The sequence below is a fragment of the Fundulus heteroclitus genome, chromosome 14 (assembly GCF_011125445.2).
Source record: "Fundulus heteroclitus isolate FHET01 chromosome 14, MU-UCD_Fhet_4.1, whole genome shotgun sequence".
NCBI classification, from domain to species: Eukaryota; Metazoa; Chordata; class Actinopteri; order Cyprinodontiformes; family Fundulidae; genus Fundulus; species Fundulus heteroclitus.
In genome coordinates this window covers 18468770-18488052 of record NC_046374.1, presented here as the reverse complement: position 1 = coordinate 18488052, position 19283 = coordinate 18468770, and the positions used below count along the sequence as shown (strand labels likewise).

Here is a 19283-nt window from a genome sequence, read left to right as displayed (position 1 = left end):
TCTGGAATCAGTCATAGCTTGATTAATGGAAGACGACCTGCAGCATACACCGATCATGACTGCAAGTTAGGTCAACCTAATTTTTGGAATGAGACTAAAAAGCTAACACCAACCAGGTGCAATCCATAAGTTGTTGGTCCAAGTAATGGAACCACTGCTTGTTTACCAAGACAGGCAGGAAAAAAAATGTGTTTGGCAGGAGGTTGATACACTTTTAGCTATTCGGTCATTTTACTGCATCAACTTTAAGAGCTACTCAGTGCACCGAATTCAACCATGTTCTGCCTAAACTTTCACAAAAATCTGAATAACCAGATCATTGATTTTTTTCTTACTGTAGCAGCTAGCTGTGCTACAGTGCTAACACCAGCTGACACGTAAACAGCAAAAAATATAGAGATTTAGTTACAGCAGGTTTAACGTGTCTGCCGGGTAACTAACATTTTTGTTAGCATCTCAACTTAAAGACAAAACCAAACTGTTTGCTGCTGTTTGATTTAAGAGTAAAGTTTTCATGGAAGTAGGTTTTTCTATCCATAAACACTATGAATATTTGATGGCTCACGATATTTGATTTCATGGCTCACGGTCTTCACTCTAATTCCATTTATTCTATTCCATCGTCAAACAAGTCCCAAAGAGTTGGTAGCATAAAAACCATCTAAAGTGTTTTGATAGTTTTGCTTAGAACGTCCGATGCCTAGAATGTATGTCATTTACAATACAGGCCTGGCAAGATGTAAGAAATTTGGTAGATTCAGTACAATAATCTTTTTATTGGTGCCACTTTTAATTGGAAAATTAATTCTCTCAATCTGAAAAGAACACTGCCTATACTCAGCTTCTTCATTTATTTGAGAAAGGCCGAAGCAGATCCTTTATAGATCTAAGACTGTAATACGGAATGCCTTAGCAAGATTTCTTTAAATATCTCCAAATCTGTAACATGATTAACACCTTAAAAAGAGCAGGGCGACTATCTCTGCCACTTGTCGGGGATGGAAGAGATTTTGCTAAAATCAGCTTCACTGAAGGGTGCAATAACCTGAGTATACTGTACGCTAACCCAGAGAAATGTCTGACAGAAGGATATGCTTTGTTTTAAGGGATGACCAATAGAATACAATATGTCAGACTGTACACTTCCCTGTCTTCTAACAAGAAGGCAAAACAAAACTATAAATGCATGTACAGAGTATATCTTACACCCCTGAGATTAAATAAGATGTACCGCAGCTCATCCATAAACTGCCGCGGGTGTATAACTTCCATAGGATCAATCATGCATGTCCTCTGGGAATCTAGGAAATAAAAAAAATGGAGGAAGGGACATGTCCTGACTTCCAAGGCCTTGGGAAGCCTGATGGACATGTCCCTAATAAGACTTTTTGGTACAGACATGAACAAGATACTGGGCCGTGCTGCATAAAAAAGAATGAAGATCATACCAAGCAAATAAATGTATACTGCTCAGGTGGAAACAGCAAAACCGTGTTCAAACAAATAGTTTAAGAGACACTCTTACTTGAACAATGTACATATGCCTTAAAATATGAGAGGGAAGTGTTTTTGAACATCTGATTCAAGATGTTTGGGGAACAGGTTTTCACTGCTCTAAAGTCCAGTGGCGGTCAGCCTCATACCGCTGTTTCTGATGCTTTGCATTACGTTTAGTGACGTAAAGTTTGAATACAGAAGCTCAGCCATGACAACATGAAGTTCTGTATGCGCTGCCGTTTTGCTCATCTTTCATACAAATGAAAGTTGGAGGTCTTGAGTCTGCAGACAGTTGGAGAATCCTGTACACTGGGCTTCTCAGCATGATCCGGCTCTGTGATGTAGTGGCCAACCACTCGTTGGTGGAGTTACTGTTCCCACTTGTTGAGGCTTTGTTTTGCTAGCGCAGGCTGTTGGCTGTAGAATGCTAAATAGTGAGGAAATTTTAAAAATGAACATACAGCACGGGTGGCATCCCATCATGGTACCACACTGGAATTCACTGTGCTTTGAGAGAAACTCACAAATGTTTGTAGAAGCAGTCTGGATGTCTAGGTGCTGGATTGTGCAACAATATGGCCAATGACCATAGAGGTGATTGCAACAGAACAATTCATAAAATTGGTGGGGCTTCTCAATATATTTCGACCAAATGATGCATCAGTAAACCTTATAAAGCTTCACGCTTCCATTCATCCATCCTTCAGTTGTCTATACCAACTCTATACCTCCAGCAGTGATTGGCAGAGAGGCGGGGTAGACCTTGGCCAAGTCACTAGTCCATCACAAGTCAACACAGAGAGATACAGGATACAGAATACAGCATGCATGCACACAGTCATACTGTACCTAAGGGCAATTTAGCATAACTAAATAACCTAACAGGTTTTTGGGGGGGTTTAATGTGGGAGGAAGCTGAAGCATCCACAGAGAACTGGTGTGTGCACAGCAAACATTGCTTTCTGTTTTCACAAAATGTGGCTTAAAAGGGAAAGGTGAGAAGATTACTATATGAAGGTGTCTACTGATGTCAGAATGAAGCTGAAGAGATGAAAAGTTAAATAATCAAAAGGTTGTGGGTTCTATTCCAGCTTCCCTGTCACATGTCGATGTGCCCCTTGGCAAGGGATTTAACCCAAAGTTGCCTACCGATCCATGTATAGGTGAATGAATGTGTGCGATTGTGTAAAAGCGCTTGAAGTGCTTCAAGTGGTCAGTGTGACTGGAAAACAACATAAATTCAGTCCATTGACCATATTTCAGAGTTTAAAGAAAATAAATGAAGTTGCTGACCTGAGATAACCATGAAAAAAAAAACATTCTGTGGACATCTATTATTAGAAGGGTTTTTAAGCATTGATTTTATCACACTTTGTTCCTTCAGACTCTAATGACTTGTCAGAATTTGAAATATACATTTTGTATCCTACCTGATATTTAGAAAAAAATTATAATTTTCTACACAAGCGGAAAGTAAACACACCTTTTAAAACACTGCACAGCTTTTATTAGGCTACCAGTTATAAAACTATCACTGAAACATACAAAAGCATTGAAACCATCAACCTTGTTCATTTTTACCCCCCCCCCCCCCCCACTGTTGCCAAAAAAATAAAATAAATAATTCAACATTGCAGCAGGAGATGAAAAGCAAAATTTTTCAAGAATTTCCCTAGTATTGTATTTCACAGCCAACTAAATAAAATGAAAAAAGCCTTTTTCCATTGACTACAGATAAAAGTAAAAATAAGTGTAAAAATAACACCCGTGTCCTCCAAGCTGACGATCCCTTTAGTGTAAAAACATTTTTCCTGCACCACGTAGCCGAATATATATTCCAGGATATCTCTACAGAACTTCATTACAATTGAAATACTTTTTGTCATCACATCTAAGATCATAAAAACTCAGTTAAAAAGAGTACAAAAGGTTTTTAACATTGATTGACCACCATCTAAAGCCAGTCTGAGCTACACATCACCTAAGCAGCTGAACGACAATGATCAAAGGGATGTAAGCTTCCAATTCACACTTTCATGGTGTGAATTGGAAGCTAACAAATAATATATGTGAATAAAACATGACAATGGAATGGACAAAACAAAGTGCTTCCAGTGTAGTGATTCACTGTAAACAGGGCTTATGAATATTTTAAATAATCTAAAGTCACACATGGTGCTGTGAAAAGGTATTTGTCCCTTGAGGACGTTGATTTTGTTAGAAAACTGCATTCAAAGTGCACTTTAGCCTAAAGTCTTGAACTGAAGGCCAGTTTTATTGGTTTTAACTACGCAGAAAGGGTCAAATCACTCACAGAACAAACACATTGCTGACCGTTTGGGTCAGCAATGTGTTTGGTCTCTCCCATGTATGCCATTTTGGAAAAATCTCTTTCTTGCTGTGGAATCACGAACGCTGATCTTAATAGAGTTAAGCGAGGCCTGCAGTGATCTATATGTTGTTCAGAGTTCTTTAGTGACCCTCTTGGATCAGTTGCCAATGTGCTTTTGAAGTAATTTAGGTTGGCCGGCCACTCCTGGGAAGTTTCTGACTGGTCTGCTGAAGTGAGGCAGCCTAGGCAAGGCAAGGCAAGGCAAATTTATTTATATAGCACAATTCAGTACAAGGACAATGCAAAGTGCTTTACATGATTAAAATATAGCAAAATAAAACAGAATAAAAGCAAGTAGTAATAAAATGTAGATAGAAAATAGAACAAAAAAGTAGTGTTTCAGTTAACTGAAACGCCTAATAAATTACAATAACCTAGTTTCTTGTATATACTTGGATTTCTTTGGGTTAGCCTATGATGCTTGGCTTTTGAGATCTTTTAGCCTATTTCATGCTGTCACACAGGCTTTCCTTAGGTAATTGATTGGCAGGCATCATGTGGTTTGTGAAATTGAACTTAGTCTGAACACATTTAATTCATAATACAACAAGGAAGACAGTGTTCCAAATTTTTTTTTTTTTTTTTTTTTAGCCATGTTTCAAAGCTTTTAAATTCGCTATAGAAAAGAAATGTTTTTTTTATATGTTGAAGCAAACTGTATGGACACATAACTTTATTAAACCGTGCAAACTGACTGATCTGATTGCTGGAAAACAGTTTTTGTACAGATGACTTATAGGATATAGGGTGTGCATATAGTCTACTTGTTTTCATCGACACAAAAAACAGGATTGCTGCTTAAGACAAACAATGTAAAAGCAATCAAGATTTAACAGTAGAAAAGAGCATTATAATGCTTCCGGGATGGCTGGGGAATGACGGGCTTGATAGAGAGCAGCGGCCCTAAATGAGTTTTTGTTCCAGGGCTTTTAAAAACCTTCGGCCTGCCTCTGATCAGCTTATGACTCACCTGCCGTCTTTATTGCTGTCCAGCAGTTGGAAAAGGTGCGACACCGTGCTGTTCTGATGTCTCAAACCTGGAGAGAAAAATTACATATCAGAAGTTCCATACAGCAGGCACCAGATCATGATATTTAAGAAGCAACTTTTTATCATTTCCAATTGCTCATAACTGTCTTAATCAATCCCAATAAAAACTTAAGAGGCATGGAGACAGAAGAAAAAAAAAAAAAGAGAAGAGAACTAAAGCTGGATTTAAAAAGTATGAGCAGCAAGGGTAGAGAGAGGAAAATCAGGCAATGAGTCAGTCATGCTGTGCAGGAACATTTGCTTTCCCTGTAGGAAAAAAAAAAAAGCGTGTCAGGGTCCAAAATGCAATCAGGAGGCTTTGTGCCGCAACGGCTGCTATGACAGTGATTTCCCTCTTCTCTCCGTTCATATTCGCAGGCAAATGAAAAGGAGAGGCAAAAAGAAACTTCCTGAACCCTCCTACCCCGGCAAAGCATGTGACCCCAACCGATTCAGTTTTGTGAATCGCACTCGCTGGAGAGGAAGGCAGAGCAGGAAGTTCGCTGGTGTTTGGAGCTGAGCATCTTCAGAATCGCTTACAGAATAGGGAAGGTAAAAAGGGGCACGCTGATTGGCCCCTACGTCTGGGGAAAAGCACTTTACATAATGCTAATTGCACATCCGCTGCAATTACCTTTCCGTACTAATGACAGAACAGCTAATTGTGAAATTAGCATTTCTTTTCCACACCGTGTGCGGAGCAGAGAGCTTAAGCAGCGCGCGCGCAAAACATAAAAACATAAAAAAGGGATTAGAAGAAGTTTTAAGAATCCTTCCCTGGCTAAACTAACATAGAAACCTTGCAAGACAGGAAGCGATGACGCGTCCTGCAGTTCTCTCACCAGTGCAGTGGCTCTTGAACGACAAATATCCCGTCCATTTGTTACAAGCCGGACTTCTGTATTTCTTTATTATCATATTTCTGCAATTGTAGCTTGTTTTTATTGAAATACAAAAACTATTTAGTCTCCTTCTTACATACATATGCAAACCTTCATGTTAAGTGAAAGGAGTTATTGTCCTTTATGTTTTAAACCGACTTCAAGTTTGTCAGCGCTTCCAAGAGGAAGATCTTCCAGTTAAAAGCCTCTTCTCTTCAATTTCTCTCTTATAAAAGTTAAACTTGAACAAGTGTGACTGTGTTTAACAGGGTCGCTTTCCTGGAGGGGTCCATTAGTTGGGCCATCGCTGCCGATAGCTTCATATCTTCTCTCTGTAGATCAGTGGTGAACAGCTTCTTCAGTAGCAGGCTAAGGCTGCCACAGCGCAGGGCTGAACACTTCAGAGGCTCCTTCCTCCCAGCAGCAATGAGACTCTACAATAAAAACTTAGAAAAGTACAATACTGCCAATAAATATATGTTTTTCTCACTTTCAAGCGAGAAAAACATATATTTATTGGCAATAACTTGAACACTGTATATGTAGAAAGTTTCTATATATACAGTGTTCAAGTTGTTGGAACTTTATTATAAATAATAGGGGTTAGGTTTGTTTTTATTAATTATTTCCTTTAAATTGTCTTCCAAGATGTGCACCTTTTACACTCTTTGCTGCTGTGAAAGTTAAATTACCCCTGCAGGGATGAACAAAGTGTTGGTAATTGCTTCGCTTGGTATTTGTTGTGAATTGGTTCGACCTGGACAGGACCGTCAGAGGTCCTTAACCCATCAGCAGGACCGGTACCTGCTCCTTTGTGCAAAGAGGAATAGGATGAGTACAGACAGAGCCCTACAAAGAGACCTCCAGCGGGCCACAGGTGAGAATGTCTCTGACCAATCCATTAGAAACAGAGAGTCCTCTAGTAGGCCCAGTGCTCACTGCCTGGCACCATGGAGCTTGACGGGAACCTGCCAGAAAGCAGCGGAACCGGCAGGTTCGGCACTGGAGTCCTGTTCTTTTCACAGATTTGAGTTGCTGTAATGACATTCCAGCAATTTCGACCGGCCTGTCGCATCGTTTTTCTTTTTCAGTTTCACTTTCTCGTTACTTCCGATTAAGCCCTCTGTGGATAATTTTCATTTTCATAAAATGATGTGGCATGGTTTGGTTGAGTCTCAATATGGATATCCAGCAGAATATTTTTTCCAACTGAGATCTGATGCGTTTTCAAAGTCTTCCTTTAATTTTTTTCTGAGTGGTGTTTAGTGGCAAAACATGCTGTTTGTTTTTTTCTTTGTGCACAAATAACTGTGCCCGAGTAAACACTATGTTTGCCACACAACACGATCATTCATGATTTTCTTCAGTAGAGCCACGTGATCAATGTGGAAAGAAGAGGGGTCGAATGGCGAGGTCCTAGAAAACATTTTAAACATGCCGTTTTGGCTAACTCACTCCAGTTCCCATCCCAAACAGCAGGCGATGCCACTGACAAAATAATTTCACTGCACATCAGTTAATGCAAGAGGAAGTTTTACAAAGAGCTCATTCACGATAACGTTCACCTTTCATCTTCGAATCAATTTAAAAAAAACTGAATCTTATCACAGCTCTTCTACAGATGTACTTGTATTCGGTCCAGGCACATGGCTGCTTTGTCCTGTTAAAAGGAAGTGGTTCCTCTCCACTGTCGCTACATGCTTGCTGCTGATAAGACGTCACTGCAACCAGCATGATAGGCTAGCATGCAAAAAGAAGGAAAACTGTTATTCTATTGAACTTTTTATTGATCCTTTTTTTTTTCTAACATCGATATACATTGTTATTGAATTATGGTACAGTCCTAGACAGATCGCTACAGGAGATCCTTCCTGCCTGCAGCCATCACCATCTACAAAAACTCGTTGATGAAACCCCCATGAGTTAAACTAGCATTTAATTTCCCTTTGGGATTAATAAAGTATTTTTGAATTAGATTGAATTAAATTAATATGATTAACAGACTTTATTTAAAGTGTTATATAACTGAAAGTGAATTGGACTGTAAACAACCGGATCTTACTAAATTATCGGATTATTTGGGAATGAATTGGATTCTAAATTGGACCTACTTGTAAACTATCACGGGATGACATTTGTTGTCATTCTGCTTGACATCAATACACATAGCTAAACTGAATTGAAAAAAATCTACGGTGTGTAAAAGTTTTTTTTTTAATTAAAAAGATTTTCCAAAATATCTTGACCTCATACAATATTGCTCTTCAGTTTCTGCAACTCTAATGTTGACTCTACTTAACACACGAAGAAAAAGAAAAAAAAATAAGAAGAAAATTTGATAATATTATCCCTAAATACATACAGCGTCTATAATATTAGTGGCCCATTCTTTGCTTGAATTGCTCTCCATTTTCAACCTAATACTCAATATTTTCAGCCCATGCTCTGGTCTCCGCCTCTCAAAGAGATTAGAGTGCAGAGGGAAGGAAAATGGTCTCATCCCTCTCTTAACCGCGACGTTGTGGCGATGAAAAACAACCATAAGAAGGATAGATGAAGAGTTGGGGGAAAGGAGTACGGGGGGGAGGGGGTGATGGAGAGGTTTCTGGCAGAGGAGGGGGCGGGTGAAAGGTAAGAGGATGATGGGGGCGAAAGAGAAGAATAAAGAAGAGCTGGAGAGTGGTTTAAAAGAAAAAAAAGAGGAGGAGGTGGTTGAAGACATTGCGATCTTTAGGCCAATGGCACATATAGGAGACTATGTTTGCTAATGGACACCATCAGTCATCCACCCATGTTGCCCTGGTGATATCGGAGCGTTCCCGTAAAATAGAGACACATCAAGAACAGAGAAAATGGAACATATCAGCGGGAGTCTGCAGATCTATGGCTAGCCTACAGACAATGTTATCCACTCAAAGCGGGGTTTTTTTGTTTGTTTTTTTTTTTTGTTTTTTTTGCCATTGTGGGCTATGAACTCCCGGCACAGAAAACACATATTTTGCAGTCTTTTATACACCAGAAGCAACATTTGAGGGAAGAAAATTACCTCCTTCCATGGGAAAAAAAAAAGGCAGAGAAATGGAAACAGATCAAAAGGCTGCATGTTCTGTACCGAGCTTTTTACTTCACTGAAAACAGGAGACGACATAAACAAGAAGAAGAAGCCTGGAATGAGTGCTTTAACTTAAATGTCATGTCTACCATCGAGGGGCTTACAGCAGGAGGATGACTCAGACCATCCAGCATATTCAGAAAAACACTGTGGCAAAATATGACTGTTAAAAATAAACAACCAAGCAATTTTAAGTTTAACAGTTTTAAAGATTGTGTTTACACTTTGTGTTGTTTAGCCAGTCTACCGGAAAATTCCCTACACGACTGTAGGGAACATTTTTACACAAACCAATATTCTACGAGTTCGTTTTTTTTTTTTTTTTTTTTTTTTTTACAGAGATGAGAAGAGCAACAAAACAAAGCTAATTGTAAAACAATTTACTCTGGAGGAAACTGAGAGGCTTGTCGAGAGAAGATTACAGCCAGTGACAACAAAACGATTAGATTTCATTTGTTCAAATTTATCATACATTACATGTATATAAACACTGCCTGGACAAAAAAAAAAAAAAAAGTTTGCCACCAAAAGTAAAGGTCACACGCTCTAGTATTTTCTTTGGGCCTCCGTTAGCTGCAGCAAACATTCGCTGTGTAGCATTGTCTCGGTAAGCTTCTGCATTGTCACGAGATTTATTTTCATCCAGTGTTGCATTAATTTTACACCAAAATCTTGTATTGATGATGGGAGAGCCTGACCCTTGAGCAAAACCATCTCCAGCACATCCCAAAGACTCTCAGTGGGGTTAAGGTCTGGATTCTGAACCATACTCTATTACACTTTGAGCCCGACAAATCCTGGTATTGTCATCTTAAGATAATATAAGACAAGAAATACCTTTATTGTCCTGTAATGGGGAAATTTGGGGTGACGGTGAGTGGACGATACAGTTATACACTAGATCAGTATTAAACGGTATCGATTTACTATTCATTAAGAGATTTTTGACAAACTGAATCATGAAAAATCTCTTGGTATGCAAGAAGCATTCAGAGTTCCAGCTTCCAGCTCCTGAAAGTTAACAAGTACCAGCCACACTCGTCCGGGGATCCAGGGCGTAAACACGTGGTTCTTGTAATTGCCTTGTTACTTAAAATTAACTTGCTTTACCTTTCATATATAACAGCCCGACATATTTTGAATTAATGCAGTCCCTTTGTGCGTTTCATGCATTGGTATTTCATAGTTCGTTACGTATTTTTACATCTTGTGCGGCCCTAATTTGCATGCAGATATTTCTAATTCTGCATGCAAACAAATGCAAACGAGAAGTCCCACGGCCAAAGCCATGTCAATCTAAGTTAATGTGACAAGAGCAGAAATGTTGTTTGCAAAATGGTTGGTTTGTAAACCACTTAAGCCAGGTGGATTACAGAAGAATGCTTTTATATGCATGAGCTTGGAAGCTGTGTGGCTCTGAGCATATACTGTGTCATTATAAGGGGTGTAACTGCACTGCCCCCCCCCCCCCTACACCCCCCCGGTATTAACAGGAAAACCTACAGTTTACTGCAGGGGAGCATTTTTCTTGTTAGCAAGTGTTGGTTATCCAATGAAGATTTGTTTGTCATTATTTCTCAAAAGATATTTTGTTAAATGACTAAACGTTGATTTTTGTGACACTAAGATGTTTCAAATTAAATCTCTTTAAAAAGCAGATAAAGGGAAACTGAGGATATTTAAATGGAAGCTTTGAAATAATGATTTAATTTATTAAAAAGGAATCACACTGCAAAAAGGGAACTAAAACTAAGTACATTTTTCTTTAAATTGCGTATTTTTCCTTCATTTGAGCAGCTAAATAAGACTCTTTGTCAATGATATTAGTAGGTGTACCCCTAAAATAAGATAATTAGATATCCTGCACTTGAAATAAGATGATGGAGATTAATTGTTCTTATCTTAAGTGCAAAAATTCTTATTCCATTGGCAAATAGTTTTATTTAGCTGCTCAAATCAAGGAAAAATACACTAATTTCAAGAAGATTTTACTTACTTTTAGTTCCCTTTTGCAGTGCAAGCATCCAACACAAACACATATCTTAAATCCCCCTAAAAATTCCCCCTAAAAGTTGTTTTTTGCCACCGTTGGCAGCCGTTAAGCCATTCTGATAATTGCTAATGAGTGTTCATGTTGCTGTGAAAGACTTTAGGCCCTCCCTTATTTGCAGTATTGCTTTAATTCATCCATACTAGAGAGTGTTAGAGCAGAAATGGCCTGTTTATGGCCAAACCATAGCATCTCAAGCTGGTATAAAACCTAACTTTGGTTGGATGCTCCCACACTAATTTCTTTTTTTTCTTTTTTTGTTTTTGAGTGAGTGAGAGATTTAGGTGTGAACAAAGGCTGGCCTTTATGTCATCTTAGGTAAGCTGTGGTTATTAGAGAGATAACTCACCCACGAATGCCATTTTTGCCAAGTCTTTCTTAATGGTAAATCATAACCACTGACCTGAACTGAGGCAAGTTGGGTCTGCAGCGTTTTAGATGTTGTTCTAGGTTCTTTTCCGACCTCCTGACTGAGTTGCCAGTGTGATTTCAGAGTAAATTTGGTCGGCCAGCCACTGCTGAAAGTTTCTCCGCCGTTCGAAATTTGTTGTCTCCATTTGTTGATAATGGCGCTGTGACTAGGGGTTCCCAAACTTTTTAAACTAGGGCTGCACAATATTGGAAAATCTGGGGATGATGATAATATTGTGCCCATTTTCTTTTTTTTTCCCCCCCCCTCTCTCTTTCTCATCTGTGCTTCCATCACCATGGGACCCCTAGCAAGGACATCTGCGTCTGTTGTGAGCCTCTGCTGCAGCAGGACTCTGTCCAAATGGGTAGATATCACATTAGCATATAAAATGCAAGTTCAGAATACTTGGAACCGATTAGCCAACAACAACTGCACTTGAATCAGTCCTTCGGATATGAATATTGCAAACACTGACATTGAGATGACTATACATTTGCGGTATAGGTGCAGTCCTATTTGCAACACGAGACCTGAGTGTGGCAAACGAAATTGAACTCAACTTTAAAAAAAAAAAAAAATAATGTTTTTAGTATTTTATTTTTTGGTTTAGCCAAAGGGGCTGCGGTGACTTTTTTTTTTTGATGATCTGAAACATTTAAGTGTGACAAAAAAAAAAAAAAAACAACAAATGTAAAAAATCCGTAAATGGGCAAATAATGTATAATGAATCTGTCTTATTACCCAAACTGAAGTTCCTTAAAAAAAAGGTTATATTGCTGTTCTGTCAGCTCTGATACCCTCAGCTCTCCATTGTTCTATTTCTTTTGAATGCACTGCACACGTCACGCCACAACAAACTAATTTTCTTGGAGGGTACATATAACCTGGTCGTTTCAAACATCTCAATAACTGCACATGAAGCCCTGGAGAGAAGTCTGAGCGACAGCAGTGGTAAAACTGCAGCGTGTTTCCTTCCACTTGCAGGCTCAGCTGCTTGTTCTTCAGGCTTTTCATTCCCATTTTGATGCAGGCTATTAAGGTCATAAAGAGATCGAAAACACGTTCCACAAACAATACGTGTTCTGTCATTCCTGTATAGAACTTAAGGTGTATTTGCAGGCAACTGTTTTGTATGGGCTGTATATAGGGTGATGTAAAACAAAAAGACGAATGTAATGAGCTATAGAGTCAGGGATTTGCAACATTGCAAGATAGAGAGGGTTTTGTGGAGCTTTTTGAGAGATCCAAGAGACATTTAAATCAAATAAAAAAATCGCAAGAATTGTTTTTCTTTATAGCAATGAAGCAACTCTTAATTGAAATGCATTTATTTTTTCTCAGGTGGCTCCAAAAGAACGCTCAGGGACATGCATTTGCCAAATTACATAAAACCCACATAATCAGCTGATATAAATTAGAATTGATTACTTAATCTCCACTAAAAGAAAGTAAGCCTAATAGCATGGGAAGCTAAAAGCTTCCCAGTTAAACAATAGACTGATGCTAAAGCAAACTTTAGAGCGCTTCACTTCCTAGCACTCATTTACATAAATGGTTGGATCAGTCTCCAACATAACAACATAATATTGGGTATCAGGCCTGATGCCAACATCTTTCTTTGTCTCCATGCTCCTTTGTATATCTTGGCTAATTTTACTGTGGAAATTATTTAAGGACGTATTCCCTTTGATTAATGCCCCCATTTTATATATGATTAATCTATCCTTAGTAAACAGATATGTACCAAAAGCTTTTAAAGTAGCTGTTATCAAACTTTTACTTAAAGGTATACTATGCAACCGGGGTTGATTTTCCAGCGAGGCTCCCCCCAGAGGGCGACAGTAAAAGTGCACTGTCGTAAAGATGCTCAGCTGTTCTGGTTTCTCCATCAAGCCAGACGCGGTTGTTTTCAGCTTAGCAGACAGGCGAACGCAACGAAAAGTGGAAAAAACGGCAGTACAAACAATGACTAACACAGTGAAGGTATGAACATCAAGCTTCCCGCAGCGCTATCTTGGTGAGGCCGCCGCCGCCGCCGCCGCCTTACCAAGCCGCGGCCACGGCCGCCGCCGCCTCGCCAGTTTTATTATTATTATATATTTATTTTTTTTTTATTATTTTTTTTTTTATGTTGGCGAGACGCTACCGCCACCGCCTCGCCAAGCTGCCGCGGTAGCGTCTCGCCAACATAAAAAAAATAATAATAATAATAATAAAACTCGATATGCTTGCATGTTTATTTGACGTTAACACACGGTTCTTTGTTGTAAGGAGTTCTTGCTGTAAAGCAAGACTTCTGTGTGTGCGGGCCGTGAGCTCTTGCAATTGCAAGTGCGGTATTTTCCCCACAGACCCCCAGGGCGGCCGAGAAAACCTTTGTTCGACCTGAAATGACTCATTTAATCTTTCAAAACGGTATGGAACACATTAATTAACTGAAAAATGTTGCATAGTATGCCTTTAAGTAACCCTCTCTTGATCAAGATGACTATATAAATCACAGACCTATATCTAATCTTCTTTTCTTATCTAAAATTCTTGAGAAAGTAGTTGCTAATCAAGTATGTGAACACTTACAAAGTAATGACCAATTTGAAGAGTTTCAGTCAGGTTTCAGAGCTCATCATAGCACTGAAGGTCACTAATGATATTCTCATGGCCTCAGATAATGGACTTGTGGAGTACTACAGGGTTCAGTCCTTGGGCCAATCTCTTTACTATATATATATATATGCTTCCAATTGGTAAAAGTAGCAGACGGCATTGGATTAATTTCCACTGTAATGCTGATAATACTAAGATTTATTTATACATAAATCCTGGTTAATCTAACCAGTCAGATTTACTACATGCATGTCTAGAAGACATAATAATCTGGATGATTCTAGATTTCTGCTTTTAAATTCAGACATGATAGAAGTTGTCATCTGTGGACCAGAGAATTTCAAAAAGAAACTTATTTATGCCTGTGGAAATTCTCAGTTATCCGGGTCAAACACGCCTAAATCGTAGGCAACTGGACTTTCGCTCAGTTCTTTCTGAAAACGTTTCAACAGCTTTCCAGGAGTCTTTCTCAATTCTGGTGCCTCACACTTCACCCACCAGAATAGACAAACATATTAATCAATCACTTTAATCTTGGTGTAAGTTTTGACTTACACCAAGGACATGTCATTTAAATCCCATATTAAATGGGTTTCTAGGGTTTCCATTTTTCATCTCTGGAATCTTGCCAAAGACTCCAAAGGGTCAACAGTAAAAACTCTATCGTGGGTAGGAAAGGAGCTTCGGACTGCTGTGCCAATTTTGGACAGCCTTTAAGTCATACGTGACGGTAACACACATGGATGATCCGAGTCATATCCTGGCCTACACCTTTCCGAAAAAAAAAAACTACAAAGTGCACGCTCTCTTGTATCTGGACATTGTCATTAATTTCCGTGAGGTGGGCTGTGCTTAGAAGTCATGACACGCAAAGGATTGTGGGATTTCCTAAAATTCCCTAACGCCAGTACGGTACATCGTGAGCTCCCTATTCTAAAGGAGCTATGATACGAAGCATACAGGCTCCCTTTCCTACCTCCTTCTTTAGTGACTGCACTACTCGGACCGCATTATCATGGCGATGGCTGATGCACTTTCCCTTTGGCTGAAGAGTCCTTACCCATTAGACCCTTCTGGATGCAGCCTGAGTCTTCAACCCTCACCTCTCAACAGTCAAAGTTTAGATTTAGCAACTGAACTAAATGTGAATAATAAATAAAAATGAACCTTCTGATGTATACAAGATTAACAACTTCATAAATATAAATACACAGAAGATATGGGCAAAACATGCAGCCATATGGCTAAAAGCAGTCTTTTTTTTTTCTTATACAATACAGAGCCAATAAACACCCCAGGAGATTGAATTTAAGGATGTCTGGATTTAAAAGCATTACCGTCTGGAGATTTTTTAATATGAAGTTGTTTGGATCTGAGGATAAATGAAATAAAAATTACCTCCAGCATCTCGACCAGAAACACGTTTGACATTAGAAATCTCTGCTAATGCTCCAGATGGATGGGCAAGATGAACAAGACAAGCCATCTCGAGCACACAAATTAAAACTGATGCTTGTTACACCCTGAAGATGAGCTGTAATGGAAGTAAAAGATGACAGACTCCGGGATGATGGGTGTGTGGGGAGCGGGTCTGTCGCGGTCAGGAAAGGTCAGCCTGCACAGTGGGAAGCATGATGGATGTGTGCTGCCCAAAGGAACTGACAATTTAATGAGCGTGATTTGCACTCAAAACTTCTTTCGATGAGAAAAATCAGCTGACAATAAAGCATCACAGAGGCTTTTAAAAAACGGACAACATTTCAAGGCATCATTATTCCCTCATCCCTAAATGCTTTCTGAAATGCACTGAAATGAAACCATAAGGACATGAGATTGTTCTACACTTGATGTCAAAAAGGCTTTGCTATCAATGGCATAAGTGTGAATCTTGAGTATTTATGTCTCTGAAAACCAAAAAAATTGGAGACTGTTTGCATCCCTGCACACATTTAATGAGTGTAAATCCTTCACTTCATGAGATGATAGAACCCGGTTCCCATCCCCACAACTTTCTGCACCGACACATGCACAAGTCGGAGCGTCGCTTAAATGCCAAGCCAGCTTGTGCTTGCAGCGATAAGGGAATTTTCCTGTGACTCATATGCAACGTCTCTCTGAAGGTCTGCGGTACGTAAAAGGAGAGCGGAGGGAATGCAGTTTGCAGCTGTTCAGCAATCTTTCTCCAAGTCAATTAATTTCCACTGCAGAGGAATCTGCACTTAACCTTTCCATCCCCCCCCCCCCGATGTTCAACAACCTGACCCGAGCTGCTCAGCCTGTTTACGTTTGCCCCAGGAAGGCTGAGTGGACATGAAATGGAAGCTTCCCTGTAGCCAAAATGACGGCCCAACTATGTAAACCGGAACAATTCTGCGAAACGAGCAAACGTCTCGAAGTGGGTTCTAAAAATAGACGGACTCTTACCTTTATCCCCAGCTTTCAGAGCCTTTAATGTTTGCTCTTTGAGTCGGTCAGCCTCGTGTTTCCTCCTCCTGTGCTCCTCTAATTTGATCTGCAGATCTTCGGCCGCCCGCTGAAGCTCTCTGAGCTGAGCCTGCAGAGAGACAACAAGGCAAACGTGATTAGATCAAACCTTCATTGTTAGAATTTAAGCCCTTTGTGATTTTTTTTTTTTTTTTTTTTTTGCATACTTGTGCCAGAACTGTATGAGTCCTTGCCAACACGCACGGCCCTTTAGTCGTACTATATTCAGGGTTAACAGCATAAAACCGGAGCGGGCAAGGCAAGGCGTTCAACCTAGGTGCTTTGAATTCTTCTAAACGAAGAAATTTAAATAGCGACCTTCTCCGGGTGTGTCTGAAATAAAAGATACGCATGTTCTTTTTAAAAGCAGACCCTGCTTCTTTCTGGTACGTTTTTGTTCTGTTGTTTTCAGAATAAGAGGCAAAGTCACAATGGAAATGCTGTACTCATTCCACAGAGATATTTTATCAGGCTGAATGTGGTTGTTAAAAACAGAACATCATGGACCCATTATAGGCTGTTTATAAAACATTGCACATACACGGAAATCGTACTACCATCCATTATCTGCTCCTCCATGCAGGGTAGCGAGCGCCTACCTCCAGACGTCACGGGACAAGAGGCGGGGTACATCTTGGTCCATCACAGGGCAACACAAACAACCATATAAACCCACCTACTTTAGAAAGCTCAATTAACCGTAACCCCATGTTTTTCAACTGAGTACCTGGGAGGAACCCATAAACGCACAGGGAGAACGTTGAAGAATATGCAGAAAGGGGATTGAACCCAGGACCTTCTCGCTGCAGGGCAACAGCCCAGAAGCCATTCAGTCACCCATATTAACAAACATGCATCTCCAGTTTGTGTTCTTTGTTCAAGAAAAACAGCAAAGTCAAACCTCACAGATACAGCATTTAGTTCTTCCTAAACTTGGTGAGAATACGGCTTTGTTCACATGCTTAATCTTACAAGTTGAAACTTAAAAAAAAAACAGTGATTCTGCAATAACTGAACTCAAGCGCACCATTCGACGAGTCTCGCAAATGGTAATCCTAGTCCTTTTACTTTGTACGTATTTTTCCAGTGTTAGCACCGCAAACTTCAGTGTATTTCACTGGGATTTCACAAAGTAGTGAATATTTGTTGAAGTAAAAAGAAGTTTTTACGAAAAAAAGAAACCTGGAGAGGGAGGCGTACATGTCTATCCGCCGCCCCTGATTCACTCCTTTGTTGAAACGCCTCTCACTGAAATTAGTTGAAAAGCCAGCTTTGCCTTGTGGGTATGGTGTATTCAGGGTCATGTGAAGTGTTAGTTTTCTACAATCTCTAGCATTTCTGCATTCCAGGCCATCAATTTCAGTTTGGGATACCTGATCAGAGCATTGTTCTTTCCATGTTTACCAGATGGCTTTCATTCAGAAATGGCGATCTTCTTCCCACTCTCGCATAATGTCTAGATTTGTTGAGTTGAAAAGTACTAATGGCCCTGCTGTCAAATTCTTCCACCTAAGCTACTGACCTCTGCAGCTCCTCCAGAGATACATTGGGCTCATTTGGTGCTTCCTGATTAATGTTCTTCTTGCCCAGTCTCATGTCTTATTGGGTTTCCAGTTGTGTCATGGCCTTCTCATTTGTTCATGATGGACTGATCATATTGCACTGGACTTTATTTAGGCACACCAAAGTAAAGGCTGCAACACACTCTGCGAAAAGCAAGGAATTGGTTCTCGCTCCCCCAGCACATGACGTAATTTTAGTTCTTGTAGACCTGCTCTGGTTCTGAACTTTGTTCACGCAGGCCGTCTGACTACTGTTCTGCGATTGGTCAGAATTTGGATGGGTGTGCTTACGTTGGAAAGGCGGAAACGTTTCATCCAACGTGTCGAACTAAACACTGTAGCCCGTTCAACGCTGGTGGTTTAAGCGGTCGAGCTTGCCACTTCCGCTCACTTGCTATTTTTTCCCTATAAATCATCCAAGCTCCCCCGCCGCCCCCAATCAATCTTCACTGATTGCAAATAATAACAAGGGTCAAACATTTTGTCCCCCCTCCTCTTTTCCTGCTATGTCTGCCAAATTTCCATAATCTTGTCGTCCTTCATGTTCTTGCCACCCGACAACAAGAACAACTTTCTCATCTGTCATGGAGTATGTGGAAAGCTTAAAGATGATGGATTCAAACTGCATGCCTAAATTAATAATAAAAAAAAGGAATCACTTTCCTTCAACTTCCGAATCCTTTGCTATGTACTGTAGGTCTATCACAACAGTTTCACCAAAACATGCAAAAAAGTAAAAGAAAATCAGAATTTTGGAGAGCGATATGTCTGGTTTGGAAATCCTAAAGTCTAACATTTGCTTTTTGCAGATGAAGGGGTGAAGTGGTTCTATAAGGATCTTTAAATAATAATCTTCAGCACCAACGCGAAGCAGCTGGGCTGAGCATCAGCTCCTTTAAATCTGAGGCGACTGTGCTGTTGGGAGAAGGAGAATCAGCCTCTGTTTGAAGCGGAGGAGTTCAGCTATTTTGGCAACTTATGGCGAGTAAGTGATGGTAAAACTGCGAGATGATTGGGGCTTTCATAACCTTAATTCTAAAAAAGTTAGGTTGCCGTGCAAAGTCACAGTTCGGCAACCGCCTGCAATTTCTTCCTGCCTCATTTCTCCTTGTTATCATCCTGACCACAGATAACCTGTTTATTTACCAAAAAAACAGATATTCAACAGCATCGTGGACTCATTAAATCAGCTCCATCAGACTGGTGGCTGATAACACCCAAGCACAACCTATCATCACTCTCTGTAACAGAGCAATTTGC

The 19283-nt window shown here is 39.9% G+C and overlaps 1 protein-coding gene across 3 annotated transcripts in view; it reads right to left on the bottom strand.

Annotated features, from left to right (window-relative positions):
* The window catches only part of LOC105936193 (glucosidase 2 subunit beta), a 222567-nt gene that overhangs the window by 186918 nt on the left and 16366 nt on the right, over positions 1–19283 (bottom strand). For all 3 annotated transcript variants that reach the window (XM_012876905.3, XM_012876912.3, XM_021323747.2), the window contains exons 6-7: positions 16402–16531; positions 4860–4926 (exon numbers count right to left, since the gene is read on the bottom strand). In XM_012876905.3, the coding sequence (XP_012732359.1) occupies positions 4860–4926; positions 16402–16531 (197 nt within the window). The remainder of the gene's footprint in view (positions 1–4859; positions 4927–16401; positions 16532–19283) is intronic.